The 17526-nt window shown below is 38.4% G+C and overlaps 3 protein-coding genes across 5 annotated transcripts in view; 2 read left to right on the top strand and 1 right to left on the bottom strand.

Annotated features, from left to right (window-relative positions):
- The window catches only part of GSL10 (glucan synthase-like 10), a 35114-nt gene extending 28413 nt beyond the window's left edge, over positions 1-6701 (top strand). Inside the window, exons 38-52 of the mRNA XM_008226847.3 lie at positions 180-295; positions 382-465; positions 557-669; positions 987-1039; positions 1105-1281; positions 1869-1916; positions 2227-2385; positions 2783-2896; positions 2977-3065; positions 3228-3386; positions 3468-3570; positions 4671-4790; positions 5512-5562; positions 5679-5861; positions 6162-6701. Of these exons, the coding sequence (XP_008225069.2) occupies positions 180-295; positions 382-465; positions 557-669; positions 987-1039; positions 1105-1281; positions 1869-1916; positions 2227-2385; positions 2783-2896; positions 2977-3065; positions 3228-3386; positions 3468-3570; positions 4671-4790; positions 5512-5562; positions 5679-5861; positions 6162-6398 (1806 nt within the window). The 3' untranslated portion in view covers positions 6399-6701. The remainder of the gene's footprint in view (positions 1-179; positions 296-381; positions 466-556; positions 670-986; positions 1040-1104; positions 1282-1868; positions 1917-2226; positions 2386-2782; positions 2897-2976; positions 3066-3227; positions 3387-3467; positions 3571-4670; positions 4791-5511; positions 5563-5678; positions 5862-6161) is intronic.
- Positions 6702-9090: 2389 nt separating this feature from the next.
- LOC103324560 (PRLI-interacting factor) lies at positions 9091-13052 on the top strand. Of its 3 annotated transcripts, none has more exons than XM_089042294.1 (3): positions 9091-10916; positions 11712-11936; positions 12497-13052. In XM_089042294.1, the coding sequence occupies exon 1, from the start codon at positions 9415-9417 to the stop codon at positions 10897-10899; it is 1485 nt and encodes a 494-aa protein (XP_088898420.1). In that variant the 5' UTR covers positions 9091-9414; the 3' UTR covers positions 10900-10916; positions 11712-11936; positions 12497-13052. The 3 variants fall into 3 exon arrangements, with proteins under 3 accessions (XP_088898420.1, XP_088898418.1, XP_016652524.2); XM_089042292.1 differs by having other exon boundaries at positions 11651-11936; XM_016797038.2 differs by having other exon boundaries at positions 11591-11936.
- A 1139-nt stretch (positions 13053-14191) lies between these two features.
- Positions 14192-16905, bottom strand: LOC103327846 (FT-interacting protein 4-like). The gene has a single exon (XM_016793689.2). It carries the CDS (start codon positions 16903-16905, stop codon positions 14575-14577), a length of 2331 nt encoding a protein of 776 aa, XP_016649175.2. The 3' UTR covers positions 14192-14574.
- Between the last annotated feature and the right edge of the window lie 621 nt (positions 16906-17526).

Here is a 17526-nt window from a genome sequence, read left to right as displayed (position 1 = left end):
TTGGTAATTATTGCACCATGTTTATTTTCTTAAATCAAGAATGCTCTTTTAAAACAAAGACAGTAGGGAGGTTAGTGTTTATTATTATTATTATTATAATTTTTATTTTTACACATGAGCTTATTCTTCACAGCTCTTTCTAATTGTGAGATTGCCCAATATTATTGTACTGTCTATAGGATAACTATTTTGAGGAAGCTTTGAAGATGAGAAATCTACTAGAAGAATTCCATTGTGATCATGGTATACGTAATGCTACAATTCTTGGTGTCAGGGAGCATGTATTCACAGGAAGGTATGTTTAAATTGTGTCCTTGTACTCTTATCTGGAAAGAGCAACTTGTCTTATTTGTTTTAAATGGTTATTTATATTTTGTGCAGTGTCTCTTCTTTAGCATCATTCATGTCCAATCAGGAAACAAGCTTTGTAACTCTAGCCCAGCGTGTTCTTGCAAATCCTTTGAAGTAAGTCCATTGTAATGATACCAAAGAATTTGTCAGCGTCCCTGGATCTTTATAGTCCATACATGAAACTGACATTGTAAGCAATGTACAGGGTGCGTATGCATTATGGTCATCCTGATGTGTTTGATAGAGTTTTCCACATAACACGAGGTGGTATTAGCAAGGCTTCTCGTGTAATTAACATCAGTGAAGATATCTTTGCAGGTATGACTCTTGGTTGATGAATTTCTTTGTATTGTTTATTGTTTCCATTTCTCGTCTTTGTGCACTCTGTATACCTCTGTGAATTTTTATTTGTTAACAAACCAAAATCTTCAAGTTTTGTTTTGTTTGTTTTTTGTTTTTTGTTTGAGACTAACCCTAGGGCGTTGATTGTTCGGTATATCTTGGATCGCTCCTAGAATGCTTGTTGAGATGCTTGCTAGTTGAAGACAAAATATTGGCGCCATAGGTGTCAATAGAGGTATTAAACTTGCTTTTTGAAGGATTTAACTCAAACATCAGTTGGTCTTATTATGCAGGATTCAACTCAACTTTACGCCAAGGGAATGTGACTCACCATGAGTATATTCAGGTAAGTCTGTTTCTTTCCTCATTTGGGACAGCCATACGATGTGAGTTTCTAATAGTAATTTACAGGTTGGCAAGGGACGAGATGTTGGGCTCAATCAAATTGCTGTATTTGAGGGGAAGGTTTCTGGTGGTAATGGTGAACAAGTTCTAAGTCGAGATGTATACAGGCTGGGGCAGCAGTTTGATTTTTTCCGGATGCTATCATTTTATTTTACCACCGTTGGCTACTATTTTTGTACAATGGTATAATGATTGTTGGTTAACTTTACTCTCTTTTGTGCTTATTATAATTTATTGGGGTTAAATGAATTGAAGGTAGAAATGCTGTTAATAAGCAAATGGTTTCTCTGTGCAACTGTTTTGGTGTTTATATTCTTTGTATTCCTATTATAAAAAAAAATAAAAAAAATAAAAACATTTAACTTTTTGTATGAAGTACATAACTTGCTATTAAACATGCTCTTCCTAAATAGTTTTCTTAGTTATTCCTAATGTAGCTTATTCTTTGAATCTTGGTGTCACTAAATCTCTAGTTGATCCTCAATATCAAGCTGCAATGCTTTGTCCCCCATCAATTGGTTCGGCACACAGATACTATAATGCTAAAGTTCCATTATGTTGTAAAAGGAATATTACCTTTCCTTTGTAATTGTTCTGATACTGTGTATCTTACACAACAAAGTTCTCAAGTTTTTACTTTTTACAGCTTCATACTCCCACATGTTTACTGCCTTTGAAGAAATGGAACAGTTCTCAGTTGACATGTTGAAAGCTTTCAGTAAGCTACTGATTTTTTTATCTCACAAGTCTTCCTTTCTTCCCTTGTGCAGTTAACAGTGCTGATGGTATTTATTTTTCTCTACGGGAAAGCATATTTGGTAAGTGCAAATTTTGCTGACGTCATGCTAAATTCTGATTTGTACTCACTAGTAGTAATCGTCTGTCTGTGTTGATATATGGCCATGCTTACTTCAATCCATGCATGTGTGTGATAAAGTAAAATCCCTAAGTAATATTATATTCCATTGATGATGCAGATGTGGTACTGTAGAAATAACTTGTAGGGCTGAATGCGCTGAAGCTTGCATTGTCATTTTTATGCTTGAATGCTTCCCTTGTGCATGTGTCTGTGGGTGTGCTCACGTGAACTTTCTTATTTATTTTCATGGGAACATATTCTTGTTTCAGGCATTATCTGGGGTTGAAGGAGAATTGCAAGAAAGAGCTTTGGTAACAAAGAATACTGCACTGACTGCTGCTCTTAATACACAATTTCTCATCCAAATTGGTATCTTCACTGCTGTCCCGATGATTTTAGGCTTCATCTTGGAACAAGGTTTCCTAAGGGTAATTACCTGTTATACATATTTACAGACTTGTATTTAAGTGATCTAATTTTGTATCTACACTGTTCTCAAGATTTTCAACATGCATTTTAAACCTGTTTTCCTAAATACCATAGGTGTGATACTAAAAGCTATTCTAAAAGCGTAACATAAGTTGCCAATATCTGTCATTTTTAGAGGTGAACATTTATTTAGAACCAATTATGCTAGGGAGCTTGGTGTGATTTCTGAAAACAGGGAGGTCTTTCAAGAGGTGCTTGAAAGTATTTCAGGTTCCTCCTGAATAGCATATTTTTAGCTTTCACTAAATTCTGGTATAGTATTTTATATGTTGTTTCAAAGAAAGTTTAGTTTCTCCTTCGTTGACTCGTCACTTTTTCCATTGACTCCTACTGCAGGCCATAGTCAGTTTTCTCACAATGCAGCTGCAGCTTTGCTCTGTCTTCTTCACATTCTCCTTGGGTACAAAAACACATTATTTTGGCCGAACTATTCTTCATGGTGGTGCAAGGGTTAGCTTTCCTGCTCTCCTTTCCTCCTTGATTAATGTCTTTTGTGGATAGCATATCAATTTATGCATATTTCTGAGCAGTATCAAGCAACAGGCAGGGGATTTGTTGTCCGTCATATTAAATTCTCAGAGAACTACAGGCTCTACTCCCGTAGTCATTTTGTTAAAGGGTATGGTTCCTTATCGCTTTCTCTGTTTTAGCCTTTCCCCTTCTCTCTTCTCGGACTACTTTACTTTCATGTTTATTAAGGTAAACCCTACCCATCTTGACGATAAAGCGGTTTCTGGTTTTTCCTGTCTATTTAACCAGTTGACTTTATTCTTGTCTTCAGATTGGAAGTAGTGCTTTTGTTGGTAGTGTATCTTGCATATGGTTATAATGATGGGGGTGCTCTAGCATACATTCTTCTCACAGTTACCAGTTGGTTTATGGCACTTTCTTGGCTATTTGCTCCCTATTTGTTCAATCCATCTGGGTTTGAATGGCAGAAGTAAGTTTTGTTTCATTTCCGTCCTTTGAATATATTTTTTCCCATTGTACTTCACTGGATAACCCATGTATTTCCTTTCAGGATTGTGGAGGATTTTCGAGATTGGACAAATTGGCTTCTTTACAGAGGTGGAATTGGAGTTAAGGGTGAAGAAAGCTGGGAAGCTTGGTGGGAGGAAGAACTGGTATTATTTCTGGTCGATGATGCCTGCTTCTTTTTCAACCGAAACATGAAAAATATTTTTGTTTGTTATCTTCAGTTTTGGCCCTTCAATTGCTTTATTTGTTAGAGCTTTTCACAAGTGACAACTTCGGTTTTATCAAATTATGTCTAGATAATAATTGGTGTTTTAATTCCCTAATGATGAACCTACATCGTAAGAAAGCTTGTCATTTTAGAGCATGTTAATGTAATTGTATTATTATTGTGTAATTTGGTACTGTGAATTTTGTGTTGACTTATCTTAATGTTTAGCAGTTATCATATACTTAAGGGTGGGATATTGGGTTCTAGGTTGCAGTAAGCTGGAGTCACCTGTTATAAGTACGTGTTCAATTTGATTGAAACTCTATAAGCTAACACAACCTGTCTTGAATTAAAGCCAATATAATATGTTCTAAAAACCCTATAGTACTTGCAGGGACAATTCCATCCACAGAAACTTTTATAGATTTAAAATATATAATGTTCTCTCTCTCTCTCTCTCTCTCTCTCTCTCTCTGTGGATTGCTCTGAGGAATCAAATAAATATTTAACAATGCATTCCATACCTTGCTAAAAAGCTGCTCCTCTGAAAGAATCTGGTCCATGCCTGCACCACCCCAGGAGCACATGCTTCAAAAAATCACCATAGGGTAGGGTGATATGTCTGGAATCACCCATATAACCCAGGAGATACAATACATTACGAAAGGGGATTGGCAACTTACCCATTCGGTGATTATGGTTCTGGACATACCGAAATGGGAACTGCACTAGTGGCAGTCGCTAGGGGTTGTGTTTGCCCTAAGCAACCTGGTAATTGTGCTTATTGCAGAAACAGCCCCTCTTAAAATAAGGTTATGGCTTGATATGTCTGTCCCCTCGACCCCTTCTTATCTTGGGTCATCATCTAGTAAAACCGTTATGTTACACTGTTCTTCTTAGCCTTTGTCCTTGTTTTTTTACCTCCTTGATCACCGTCCAAGTGAAATAATGCGCTTTCATTGTCTATTTTATTTTTCTTAGATCAATTGCGTTGTTACTTCTACTCCCTTGTTTATGTTCCTGAGGTTTCATCTGCAGGCACACATTCGGACCTTTGGAGGAAGGATTGCAGAGACAATTTTGAGTTTGAGATTCTTTATCTTCCAGTATGGCATTGTCTACAAGCTACATGTGAAAGGAGATGATACATCATTGACGGTAACTGTTTACTTAAAATTAATATGGGCTTTTTCTATTTCCTTCAAAATGCATCCAGTTTTTCTATATTTTGGCTTGTATCTGATTCCCGCCAAATTTTGCTGCTTCAGTTTACCACTCACCCATTTTACCCTGTATCTGTTTTCTTCCAAAGAGAAAGCCATGCATGAGCTATAGATGAAACTCCTTTATACAGTTCTGTTGCTATGTATCTTGTTACAACAGTTTTCTTCTTTCATTATTCTCTTTAAATCTTACTTTATTTGAAAAATGGCTATATGGAGTTTATCTCTTTAATCTTTTAGCATTTGTTAAAAATGTGATTGGCTGTTTCCTTTTGTCATCCATTACTCAAATTGTACTCAAGAGTATGTGAAGAGTGGGACTATGTTCACTTACTAGTCTTTTGTGTCATTTATCTTCAAGTCCTGATCCTTTTAGGAATAAAGTGTGTATAAAGCCTTTATTTTTTCTTTTTCTTTTGGTGAATACAAAAGGCCTATCTATTATCTGTTATTAAGCGACTGCCTTGGCTGGCATGGTGAAGAAGATAACTGAATATCATATGAACTGACTGTGAAAACTAGCACATGGAGAGCATCTTTAACTGTTTTGCTTTGTTGTCTATGCCATGTTCAGCAATTTCTGGGCTGATACATAAGCTGATATTTTCCCATCTTCTTATACATGAATTTGTCCTAATATTCGTGTTTTACTGTAGGTGTATGGTGTCTCATGGGCTGTGTTGGCAGTGCTTATAGTTCTTTTCAAGGTGAAGAATGACTTGATTTAAAAAATTAATTAAAAAAATTCATATGTTTTAGCCAAAATCTTGGGATGCAAGTCCTGTTTGTTTGTAATTAATATTCTTTTGCTTTGGTTTCACAGGTATTCACCTTCAGCCAGAAGATATCTGTTAACTTTCAGCTTCTGTTGCGCTTCATTCAAGGTGTCTCCTTCTTGTTGGCGCTTGCTGGTTTAGCAGTTGCAATTAAACTTTCAGATTTGTCAGTTACAGACGTATTTGCTTCCATTTTAGCTTTTGTCCCCACTGGGTGGGGAATTCTTTGTGTAAGTCTCTTCATTTCTAGTTCTCTTTTTTTTTCTCTTACTAATCCACTTCTCTTTTCATGTTATTTTCATAACAAATGTGCCTTGTGTAATTGGCTACTCTCTAGCTGCTCTCTCTCTCTCTCTCTCTCTCTCATGGGAGACCTAATACAAAAGAATATTTGGAACAAGTTGAAATTATGATTTTCTATTTGCAAAAAATGATTCTTTTGATATAATGTAGCCTGACTGAAATACTTCAGGAACAGATTAATGTCCCCGTCCTCCCATTTACACGTTAATCTGTCTGATGAATTCCAGATTGCTATAGCTTGGAAACCCTTGATGAAAAAACTGGGCTTGTGGAAATCCATCCGTTCCATTGCCCTTCTATATGATGCTGGTATGGGAATGCTTATATTCATACCCATTGCGTTGTCATCATGGTTCCCATTTGTATCGACTTTCCAAACGCGGCTCATGTTCAACCAGGCCTTCAGCCGAGGGTTGGAGATCTCTCTTGTCCTTGCTGGAAACAACCCCAATACTGGAGTATAGTGTCTCAGTTGTTTGTTCCTTTGTGTATCATTGTAAGTATCCCAATGTTTTCTGGTAAACTGAGGGGGTATCATGTAATTTTTCAGTTATTTGGTCCAGCTTATCCACTAATCATGTACTTGGAACTTCCATTTTTGAGACACTGTAAATAGTTGTGTAAATCGATGATTGTTTTCTATCCGCATTTGGTTTAGTTGGTTTGTATTCTGAGGAATGTATACGCATTGTTTGTGGCTTCAAGGACTTGGTGGTCATACCTGAGGACATCCGAATTAAATACTAAAAGCTCCATGCCTTTATGAACTTTATGATTCCTACTCGTAAAAATTATTTTCTGATCTTGATCGGTTCACCTTCGGATACTTTAGCATAATGATATCAACTTGAAACTTATCCATTGCATCAAGAAATATTATAGATAGATATTGACTGATTGTTTGCTAATGTCTTTCTACAAGTAATTTTAACTCGAAATGGGCATCAAAGTGTATCTTTGACCATCTTACATGCGGGCCGTGTGCTTCTAAACATGGCTGCACTGATGTTTGGGTGTCCAAGGTTGTGCCGCATGGTTAAACGACCATGATGACCATGAGGTTATGGCACACAAGGGCAGTCATGGGGTATGACTGAAGTTTATTAGTTGAGAAGGAAATTAAAATAAGGGCATTAATGATCAGAATCTTTCAATTTCAAGGATTATATAGCAATTTGTTTGTCCACATTTTTGTTTCAAATTTAATAACAGCAACAACCTATATATAACTGGCTCTTAATGGCAGGGGTTTGAAACCTGTTGAAAACACTTTGTGGTCTTGGGTAAGCTGAACTCCGAGTTGGGATTAATCCCACTCTTCGAGTGTAGGGACATATCGTGGTATTTACCAAAAATAAAGTAATTTTTTAATTTTTTTTTAAAAATAATCTGTGCACTTGTCTTACAATAAGGACATCCTTAACATAATAAAAGAAATAATAATCTTCTACGTCCTAGGTGTTGCCGTTCCTTCACCTGGCTGACAACTTGACAAGGACCAATAGCAATTTCCTTAATGTGTCGTGACCCAAAAGTTGATGTTGTTAACCGTTTCCTTAAAGAAGATGTTGATGGCGTAAGGGAACGAGTTAGGAGAGATCAAAGGCACACATGGAGAAACATGAGTGGTTCTTAAAGCTTTGGGATAAAAAAGAAGGTAGACATCACAAGGATTCAACCGAAGCCACACATAGCAAAATATTCGTCCAAAAAAGATGCTGGCTGATTATGTACACATGCAAAGCCCTTTCAAATTTCAATCCAAGTTACACACCTCATAGCCAAGCCAACGAAAGATTGGGATATCTTCTTTGCCACCATGAAGCACATAGCTACGAGGCTATGACGGACCTGGGGTTTGGTGTGGACTCTGTACACAAATACTCTTACCACTAAGGCTAGCTATAGACTGTCAACCTGGAGACTGCGTACCACTAAACTAAATAAGAATTTATCCACGAGAAGATGCTTAATGACTCACTTTGTAACTAACAGTAAACAAAATATTAAATTAAAAAAATTGCTGAGGAACTCATGGGCCGATTCCTGGCCCAAAAGTAGGCCTATGAACAATTCATTGGTAGGCTTTTTGTTGTTGTTGTCAAACAATACATTAGGTTGATCCAACCCATCCTTCATTCTTTTTTACGCTTACTTTTAAGGTTAATCACATTTTTGGTTTTCTTGGTCTTTATACTAGCAATCTGAAAATCACGTTTAATTTCGTTTACAATGTATTCCATCAGATGGATGTTCAATTAGGTGTTGCATAAAATCTAAATTTAGTAATGAAAACCCTATTTTCATGCTTCAGAAAGTCACTTGAAAGTTCAAACTCATCAAGCATATCACAATATAAAACTACGTCATTGGAGATTTCCGTCAATATAAGAATTAACAAAACTTATGGAGTTGGTTGAAAGAAGAAATTGCAGTCAATATATGGTTGTTTGGCAATGACTCCCACACCAAGCTCCAAACTTTTTAAAGTTTTAGTTTGGTTTTCAAATAAGAAGTCGTCAAATTCGCAAAATTTCAAATATAAACTCTAAAAAGCTTTGAACTCCAATTAGTTAGTTGACAAAATTGACTGAACATCATAAAGAGTTACTCCTTCTTTGTAGTTTTTAGACTATCGTTTGTATTCCAAAAAGAGCTGCCCCTTCTCTTATTATTTTTTACTTTGATAAACGAATAAATGAAAGACAATAAAAATGTATATATAAAAAAAAGTGTAAATGTACAAAATAGATATTTAAAAACTGTCATCCTAAAATTATCGATGTTTTATTTTTTATTTTTATCAGAATTGAAATCTTTTCTTGACAACCTGTCCAAATCAAATGAGCAATCATAATATCATATGCAATTGAATTTTTCTATATTTGGTCTTGTATTGTGTACTAAATTACGATATTATTTATTTATTATTTATTTTTTTTGTCTAAATTGTTATGCTTACAGAAATTAAAGAAGAAAAAGAAAAGAAGCGCAATTTCCCTCTTGTCCTACTCTTACGCCTGCCAGGTCTCCAGGTAACGCACGGCCGACACGTAATAATAGATCTTGGCCGTCCATTTCTAAAGTTCTAATCGGACTGTCCACAGCACGCAATCTCCCCCTATAAAATTAACCCACGCGGACCGCTAGGCCTCCCTAAAACCGCTTTGATTCCATCGAGCTCCTTCGATTTTCTAGAGAAACAACAGAAATCATTAACAAGAAAAGAAAATCAAAACCCTCTTTTTTCTGTTTTTGGTTCGGAATTTGAACTTTAAAAGGAAAAAGCATTTCTCGGAGAGAGTCTTAAGATCGAGACCTTGAATTGAAGATTAAAAGGATTTCTAGGGTTTCGATCTCGAAATTTTGGGTTTCTTCTCGGCGATTTTGATCGGAATCTAATCGGAAAGGGACTAGATTTTTTTTTTTGTGCTTTCGAGATTTAGGTTTTGGAGTTTCCTTCGCATTTGGGGGGAAACCATGAACGATCAGTCGCAGCTGATGAATCAAGCGCCGATGATGAGTCTGAGCCAAGCTCAAGTCATGAGCCAGCCGATGCCGCAGATGATGAGCCAGCCGCCTCAGATGATGTCACAGTCATCTCAAGCCATGGCGGCTCAGCAGCAGCAGCAAATGATGATGAAGAGTCAGTCTCAGCCGTTGATGTTGAACCGAAACTACAAGGCTTGGCCTCAGCCTCAGCCTCAGCTACAGTTCGCGGCCCAAAAGCCTCCGTCGAATCTCGGACGCAACAATTGGAAAGGCAAGAAGGGCACCGACAAAAGGAAAGACCAGAGAAGAATGGACAAGAATCCGAATGTCCCCAATTTGCCACCGAGTGGTCAGACCAGTAGCGGAGGAGGCCCGGGAGGGTACATACCCCCAACGCTTCATGAGTTACAGTCGCAGAATCGAATGAAAGCCCGGAAATTTTATCCCAAAAAGAAGTTTAACAATAGGTTTGCCCCTTACGCCCCAAGGAACACGACGTCCTTCATTATCAGAGCGAAGAAGTCCGGTGGCATAGCCTCGCTGGTTTCGCCTTGCCCGGTGACACCTGCTGTTCTTCCCACGCCCATTTTCTCGCCCTCGAGGGAGGTCTTGGGGGATATGGCGAAGGAGGAGTGGGGTGTTGATGGGTATGGGTCAATGAAAGGGTTGATTAGGCTGCGGTCGCCTGGAAATGATGATGACGAGGAAGAGGGTGGTGGTGGGTCAAGTGAGAGTGACGTGGAGGAGCATGTGGAGGTGGAGAGGAGGTTGGACCATGATTTGAGTCGGTTTGAGATGATATACCCGAACTACAGTGGGGTTGAGTATAACAACGTTTTGGAGAATAGAGTGGATGATCAGGATACCCATATAGCTCAATTGGAGGAAGAGAATCTGACATTGAAGGAGAGGCTTTTCTTGATGGAGAGGGAGTTGGGGGACTTGAGGAGGAGGATGCAGTTTCTTGAGAGGAGGCACCATGTAATGGAGGTCAATGAGGAGGTGGTAGAAAATGGATCTGAGAATGATAGTGATGGAGGGTCAGATGTTCCCCATATGGGTATGGAGGGTGAAAGCAATGCTGAGGTGGTAGAGTATATGTCCAGAGATGGAGGAAGTAGAAATGTTGGTGCCTTGGCTGAGAATGAACGTGTTAGGGACGTTGATGTAAGTATGGAAGACTATGTCCGCATTGAAATGATTTTAAAGGACAATGAAGTCAAAGATGAAACATCAAATGAGGTTAAAGATGAAACATCAAATGAGGTTGTAGGTGACGAACAGAAAGAGGAAGTTAAGAATGAGCTTATACCGGAAGAGGTATTTGGAAATAAAAATAAGGTTAATGATAAGGTGAGTAATGAAGTTGGGACCAAGAATGAGAATGAGTTAATGCAGGGTCAGGTGAATGCGAAGAAGGATGAGGAAATGGGAATTGCGTGCCCAGAGAAGAGCATTGGCGACGGTGACTAATCTGTCCCCGCGTTAATGTAAGTTGCTTCTTCAAATAGATAAACATTCCGCATTTCGTCGTGGATTGTTAAACTTCTGGATATATGCATCTATGTAGATTCGCCTTATATTTCATTTTTTTTCCTTGTTTTACGTTTTTTTTGGGTGGAAAGAGAGGATGAAGGTGCTCTCAGTTTTCTGCCCCTCTATGACCTAATAATATCAGTAGGGACTAGGTTGTAGGTTTTGTTTCCTTGGGTTGGGGTGTTAGACTTAGTTGTAAGGTTCATTCTGTTAAAGGATACATCTGTATGGCACCATGTACTTACTCTAAAGTTTGAAGTGGACCTGTGCATTTGATAGTGTAATCTAATGCCTATTATGTATCCAATTTTCATTTTCATAATGTCATGCAAACCTTCTTTAATGAATTTCCTTGTAATTTCATGAAATATCTGTTACTTTAGTGTTAAACTGAGTCATAGCCTTTTCTCCTGTTGGATTAAATTGATGTACTTGAATGTGTCGATTGTCGTGTAGTTGGAGAGTTTTAATTTTGTATTAGCAATTCTTAGGTATGTAAAGAAGACTTTTCTCTCTTCAACCTAGAAGTATGACTGGTCATTATTGTAAATGTAAACATTCAACTATACTTTGTTTACTATCTGCGATATTGTGATTGAAGTCGGGTCCGTCTCATAATTGATTATAGATTGTCTATTGGAGAACAAGTTTTCGGTGGAAACTTAGATATTGTATCTTTTTATGGAAGTGGCTTACACTCCTTGCTTCAATCTTCTGTATCGCCTGTGAGGGTGATTCCAAATGCGCAGTTGGAGAGCTCCAGCATCTTTAAAGACGGTTGTTGTGCACTTTTCCTTTTCTAAGGGGGTGCATTAGTGCCTATTGAATTCAAAAGTTGGAGAAGCATTGATGCTGAAAAGGGCCAATACGTCTAAGTGGGAGTCTACTGCAGCAAAGACTTGATTGTTAGTTGATGTTGCTGCTTCATCAATGTTTTTTTCCGGTGGGTGCATGACTACGAACTCAACCTTGAGGTAAGGAAAATGCTACTCAGTGAGGTTTCTCCACTCAATATTTCTTGGACAAGACTGCTCAGATTCTTTTTGCGTCTCGTATGTAAATAACCACTCTACTTAAATTTTCCAAGCGTCCTTACTCAGGATGTTTCTAACTTCTAACGTATGAAAGTTGGCTTCTCCAAGCAAAGCTTTTCCTCACTGAGCTTATGAAATTATGAAAAAATTTCACTGATTTTACTTGAGGGCCAAACTTCTGGTTGAGATTCATCTGGCCCACTGATGGTATTGCTAACATTTCATGACACCTCATGTAGATGGCAAATGCTTGACTACTTCACTGTTCTTTGTATGCCAGAAACTCTTCTTTCTCCAGCAAACTTTTAATCTGACATTATCAATGGCCCTTATTTTTTGTACTGTGTAGACGTTGGTTGTTTTTTCTTTTCTCCATGCAATGAGTTCGTTGAAGCTAATAACTTCATTGTGTAAACTTTGCGGATGTCATTTGTTCTGAGTGTGTTTTAGTCTGTGGTTGATCTTCATGGAGGTTGAATGTTTTTGCTGATCCTATGTAGGAGACCTTGGGGAAGCCGCTGAAGGCTTGTGTGATGGATGTTCTGTTCTTTGCTCGTTGCGTGATTGTGGGAATAGCTTTACCCAATGTACTTGCTTTTGTTTCCCCGGTAATATGAGCACTGCTGCATGTTTCCCTTTCTCACATTTGCTTGAAACTATGGTGGGGAAAAAGGTGCAGAGCTCATATGGACTGCAGACAAGTGCTTTTTATGCTTTGCATCCATACATCAAAGCTGCTTTTGGCAAAGCCAAAGATTCCTTTTAGCTAAGATACTACTTGGTTTGGCTGAAAATTCCTTGCAGTGGATCTTCTCAGCATCGGTCACTCAATTACTTAGTGGTTATATACAAATTTATAAATAAACCCAATCTTAGACATGTATTTATAATAAAACTCAAACACTATTTAAACATAGAAACACACCCAAAATCAACCTCAAAGTCAACAATTGTATATTTTTTGGGTGTGTTTATAAAGTGTTTTGGGTGTTGGGTTTTTTTATAATTTCAACTCCTATTTTGGGTGTTTTAGTGAAACTCCCTTATCTTTTTATAGTTCATTTTCCTCATTCCAATAATTTTCCAGGTTAATAACGTACAGTTTTAATGTAATTGTACAGTTTTTTCCTTCAACAATACAAAAACCAAGTTGTTTCAATTCAATCAAATCACCTTATGTTCCCAAATTCCTAGGGATGGTCATAGTTGGGATCCCGAGCCCCTGCAAATAGAATGCTTTTGAAAAAACTGAACAACTTTGTGCCAAAGAGGAACAATATTCAGCTTGGTACTGATGTTGAAATTTTGAAACGAACAGTATGGATTAGAAATCCAAACGTCCATATAATTTTTAATCCGAAAAATACATTTTCTTTGATGACGAACTGCAGTACGGAAAAAACTTATTAGTAATTTTGGTCACCTAATTTAAGCCAATTAGCCCTTGCACGTTGAGCCCAGTAAAGTTACTCTCGATGTAACAAGTTAAGATAAGCCTTATGCAGATCCTGCCCAAAAAGAGTTCCTGCACTTGAGCAATTTGTTTATACAAAGAGGAAACTTCCTGGAATAAATGGGGCCGTTTAGAGTGCCATTGTTCAAGCAAGAAACGTAAGTCTCCACAGTTAGCCACAATATTATTCACAGGGGGAAGCTCCCTGAACTTGTTTCCATGCTCTTTTTTTTTATAAACAATATCTGGGAATTCTGGATTGGAAAGCCATTGCCTTTGGAAACTTAAAATCCAATTAGATCAAAAAACATGTGAATTGGAATGAAAGATAATTGGACTATGATCGGATCCTCCTATAGGCAGCACATCTAAAAAACAATGAGGATAACATTGTAAAAACGAATTTCGTGCAAAAAGCTCGATCCAAATTTTCCGAGATTTAAGATTGAGCCTGCTGTTTATTACTCCAGGTAAAAGCAGCATTACCTTTAGAAGCAATTTCAATGAGACTAAATTGATTATCAAAATTCTGAAAATCAAGCATGTACTTGGAAAGTTTACTAGAGCCTCCAAGTTTCTCATGTAAAAGAAAGAATGCAGTTAAAAGTCTGCAAGTATCAAGACCGGTTCATGCCAAGGAACTTTATCCAAAAGGGGATCCCAAATAATTTTTTGTTTACCTTTCCGAGCCAGCAAACAAAATAAGTAGAACCAACATGAGCATCAAACACACAAGTTAAAATAAACCTTTCATGCGTATATTATTTTACATCCGGATGAATACATTCCTCATTCCAAGCCAAAATAATCCCTCCAGCTAAACCAGAAAATTCAACCATTCGATTAAAACTAACATTGGAAATTTCTTTTCAAAAAGATGAGGGGAAAGCCTGGTTTCCCTTACCCCAAAAACATCTGGACCAAAAAAGAAATTGCCAACAGCGGCATTTTGTTGCTGTTGTTTTTATTGGCTTTTTGAAGCTGAAGCTACAACACCTACGATATAAAATATAAAAAAGGGATCTGAGCTGGCAAGTACAAATATGTCTGTATGCTCAGATTCGTAACCTTTGAGTTAGAAGACAGTTAAATAAAAGGTTGATTCTCTGAACAAATCAAAGCTCCTCATAAAAAGATGTCCGTTTTCGCCGGCATCCTTCTGAAGAAGTTGTAGTGATATGGAGGGAGTTGGTCACGTAACCATGGGTGCCTTAGCACATACATGCCTGCAAAAAGAGGTATACATTGGAAAGGAACGTACCAAAATATTATCCCAGCAATTATACACAAGGACGTAAATATAGCTGTAGCTCTTGGATCCCTCCAACTCAAAATAGATTGCACCCTCTCCCCTTGAGCTGCTATGTCCCCAAGAAGTGTCTGGATACTCCCTGCCATGCTTCGAAGCCGATCATATCTTCTTCTCAGAACTTCCTCGGTCCTTCTCGTTGGAAATGGATCAAACTCTTCATCCAAAACATCCGGAAGCGCAGTGTAGGCATGAGACAAGTCGGCATCTATGTGAAGAATTTTTTTAGGTCTCTTCCGAAAGTTCCAAATCCCTTCCTTGGAAAAGTAGAAAAACAATGCGGGTAGTATGAGACCAGGGTAAATAATCACAACACAGAAGATGATCAAAACCAGAACAGTAGAGAAGGGGTTAGTCCATTTGCATATCCCATCAAACCATTTGACGACACCAAAGACACCATCCATAACTTTGACGATCCTGTCAAAATTCACTTTGGCTTTTCGGAGGCTCCACAAATGTGTTTTCACATCCAACACATAATCCACAACCTCTTTCCTCAAAGGTGGCTCAGCCCGGCTCAACCTCAGTGCGAGAGTATACGCAGCTTGTTCTGATAACATAGAGATTTGATCTTTAGATAGTGGGACAAGGTAATGCATTTTGGGAAGCAGAGGCCGTCCATAAGTAAGTAGCATGTTCATCTTATTTGTACAGGAAAATCTCACTGCCAATTGGATTTCGCCCATCTTCTTCAACCCAGAAGGTTGCATAACCACAAGTGGATGAGAGTTTGTGTAAATTTTATCGATGACAAGCGTGGACAAGCGAATCTTTACCTTGCCAATAGGCAAATCCATAGGCCCTCCAGGCTTATCCCAACTGTGCAAATAGCCATTTTGAAAAACTGCAATGGTAATGACTGTACAAGGATCATAGACATCCCAAGTGTATTGTTCATTCCACTTGGGATCACAGCTATCGACGATCGTCCTTGTTCTCACCCACTTTGGCCCATATTTAGCCACACAATAGGCGTTAACACGATTTTCCGGCTTCATTGGTGGCAGTCCGGAAGCACTCAAGATCCCCAGTTCCAGATTCCCGATTGTAGGTTTCCACAATATCTTTGCTGTTGGCCTAAGATCACTAAGAGAGTGAGCAGGCTCGTCAAGAACATGGTATCCACCATCCAAAGAGATCCTCATCTGAATCTTACTAGCAAATCTCACCTCCTTATTCTCCACTACTTCAGTCCTCCAAAGATCATGCCACTTCGCAGCAGCTGCTGAACCAGTATTCCTCTTCTCCACATTCTTTAGAGGAATCTCACACCTCCCTAAGGTGAAACTTCCTTCCTTATTGATCAAATTCTCCTCCACAGTCACAACCAAATCCTCCTCAAATGGTTCTGCTACAACGAACATTATATCCTGGTTCCATGTGACATTTGTAGTCTTCGTTTGAGAAACTTTACTTCTCAAAACCAACCTCCCAAGAGTAGCTTTCACAAAAATCTCTACTGGCTGTCCTCTGTTGTTCTTGTCTCTAAGCTGCAGATCCTGAGCTTCAATCGCATTAACTCTAAGGTACCAAATCCTAGGTGAAATGTACACTTTCGAACGAGTATCTGAAACACCATAACCACTTACAACTGAGGCTGTATCAGCATGCCAAGCATCAGGAAAAACCTCATCCGCCTGTGTCCCAATCCAAAAGGCCAACATCAACTCTCCTTTGATCTTGTTTTGATCCATCAGCCTATACCATTGGGGCGCCAAAGGACTATCCGGAGGAACTCTGGTTGGAGCATCAGAAACATTGAAAGCAAATCGGCCAATGACTTCATGACCATCTTCAACTGCAAGAGCCTTATCCTTCACCAAAATCTCCACACTGGTGTTCTGAATTCTCTCTCTGTTGAAAGAAAAAACTAGGTTCCATTCGGAGTATGGATTCTTCTCCAAGTGTTTTGTGGATCCCTTGTAGTTCCCAATCTTCAGCTCAACATAAGGATCGCAGGGTTGTGGCAGCCCTCTAGCTTTCACAACCCGTACATACAGATACTGCATTTGCTCCACCAGGTTAAAGGTGGTCATAGGGCCCGTGGTGGAGGCCGCCCTGCCAGTGATTTTCGGTGACGTCTCCTTGAGGGACAAATCTTCCCGTGGCCTCTGAGTGTTCGTGGTTTTGTAATGAGCCATCATTGTTCACACTTCACAATGCCAGAATTATAAAGAGTTTATATATATATATATAGTGCTCAACCAAAATAAAGTTTGTGCAATCAAAAGTGCTTAAGTAACATATAGAACTTGCACATAAATTGGCGTAATGGGGAGAAACAAAAAGCCTAAATAAGGATTCTGTGAAATCACTACCTGCACAACTCTTCTTCGTCCACTGGGATTAAAATATAGGCTCTTCTACTTCGTTTGTATCTTTCCTTCTCTTTGTTAGATTCTTGCTCTGTTTGGATATTGGGAATCCCTAAAGATAAAGGCAGGCATGAAGTAATAGAATATTCAACCCAAGAAGAACTAAGGCAAAGCTAAAAGAGAAAATTAAGAACCATAACCAGGAATACCATACCTGTTTATCATAGAAATCTAGATGTGATGGCAGGTCTTCCCCTTCACGTTTGATGGTTTGATGTCTGTGGTTTTAAAGAAAAACAGAGCAAAGGAAGGGTAAGGGATTAAAAAATCGAAATCTTATCGTAAAAGGTGAGGAGGATTATTCAATTCAATGCATGCTTAGACGTTGGCTAGCAGCATATATAGGAAAGTTGATCGAGCAAGGAACTCGTAATGGTAAGGGCCAAATAC

The sequence above is a fragment of the Prunus mume genome, linkage group LG1 (assembly GCF_029339155.1).
Source record: "Prunus mume cultivar Tortuosa linkage group LG1, ASM2933915v1, whole genome shotgun sequence".
Lineage (NCBI taxonomy): Eukaryota > Viridiplantae > Streptophyta > Magnoliopsida > Rosales > Rosaceae > Prunus > Prunus mume.
Note: the sequence above shows the minus strand (reverse complement) of the source record. Positions and strands in the feature narration are given on the sequence as shown.

Excerpts from the sequence above, each read along its gene's own strand:
- LOC103324560 (XM_089042294.1), top strand. The coding sequence starts at position 9,415 with ATGAACGATCAGTCGCAGCTGATGAATCAAGCGCCGATGATGAGTCTG.
- LOC103327846 (XM_016793689.2), bottom strand. The coding sequence starts at position 16,905 with ATGATGGCTCATTACAAAACCACGAACACTCAGAGGCCACGGGAAGAT.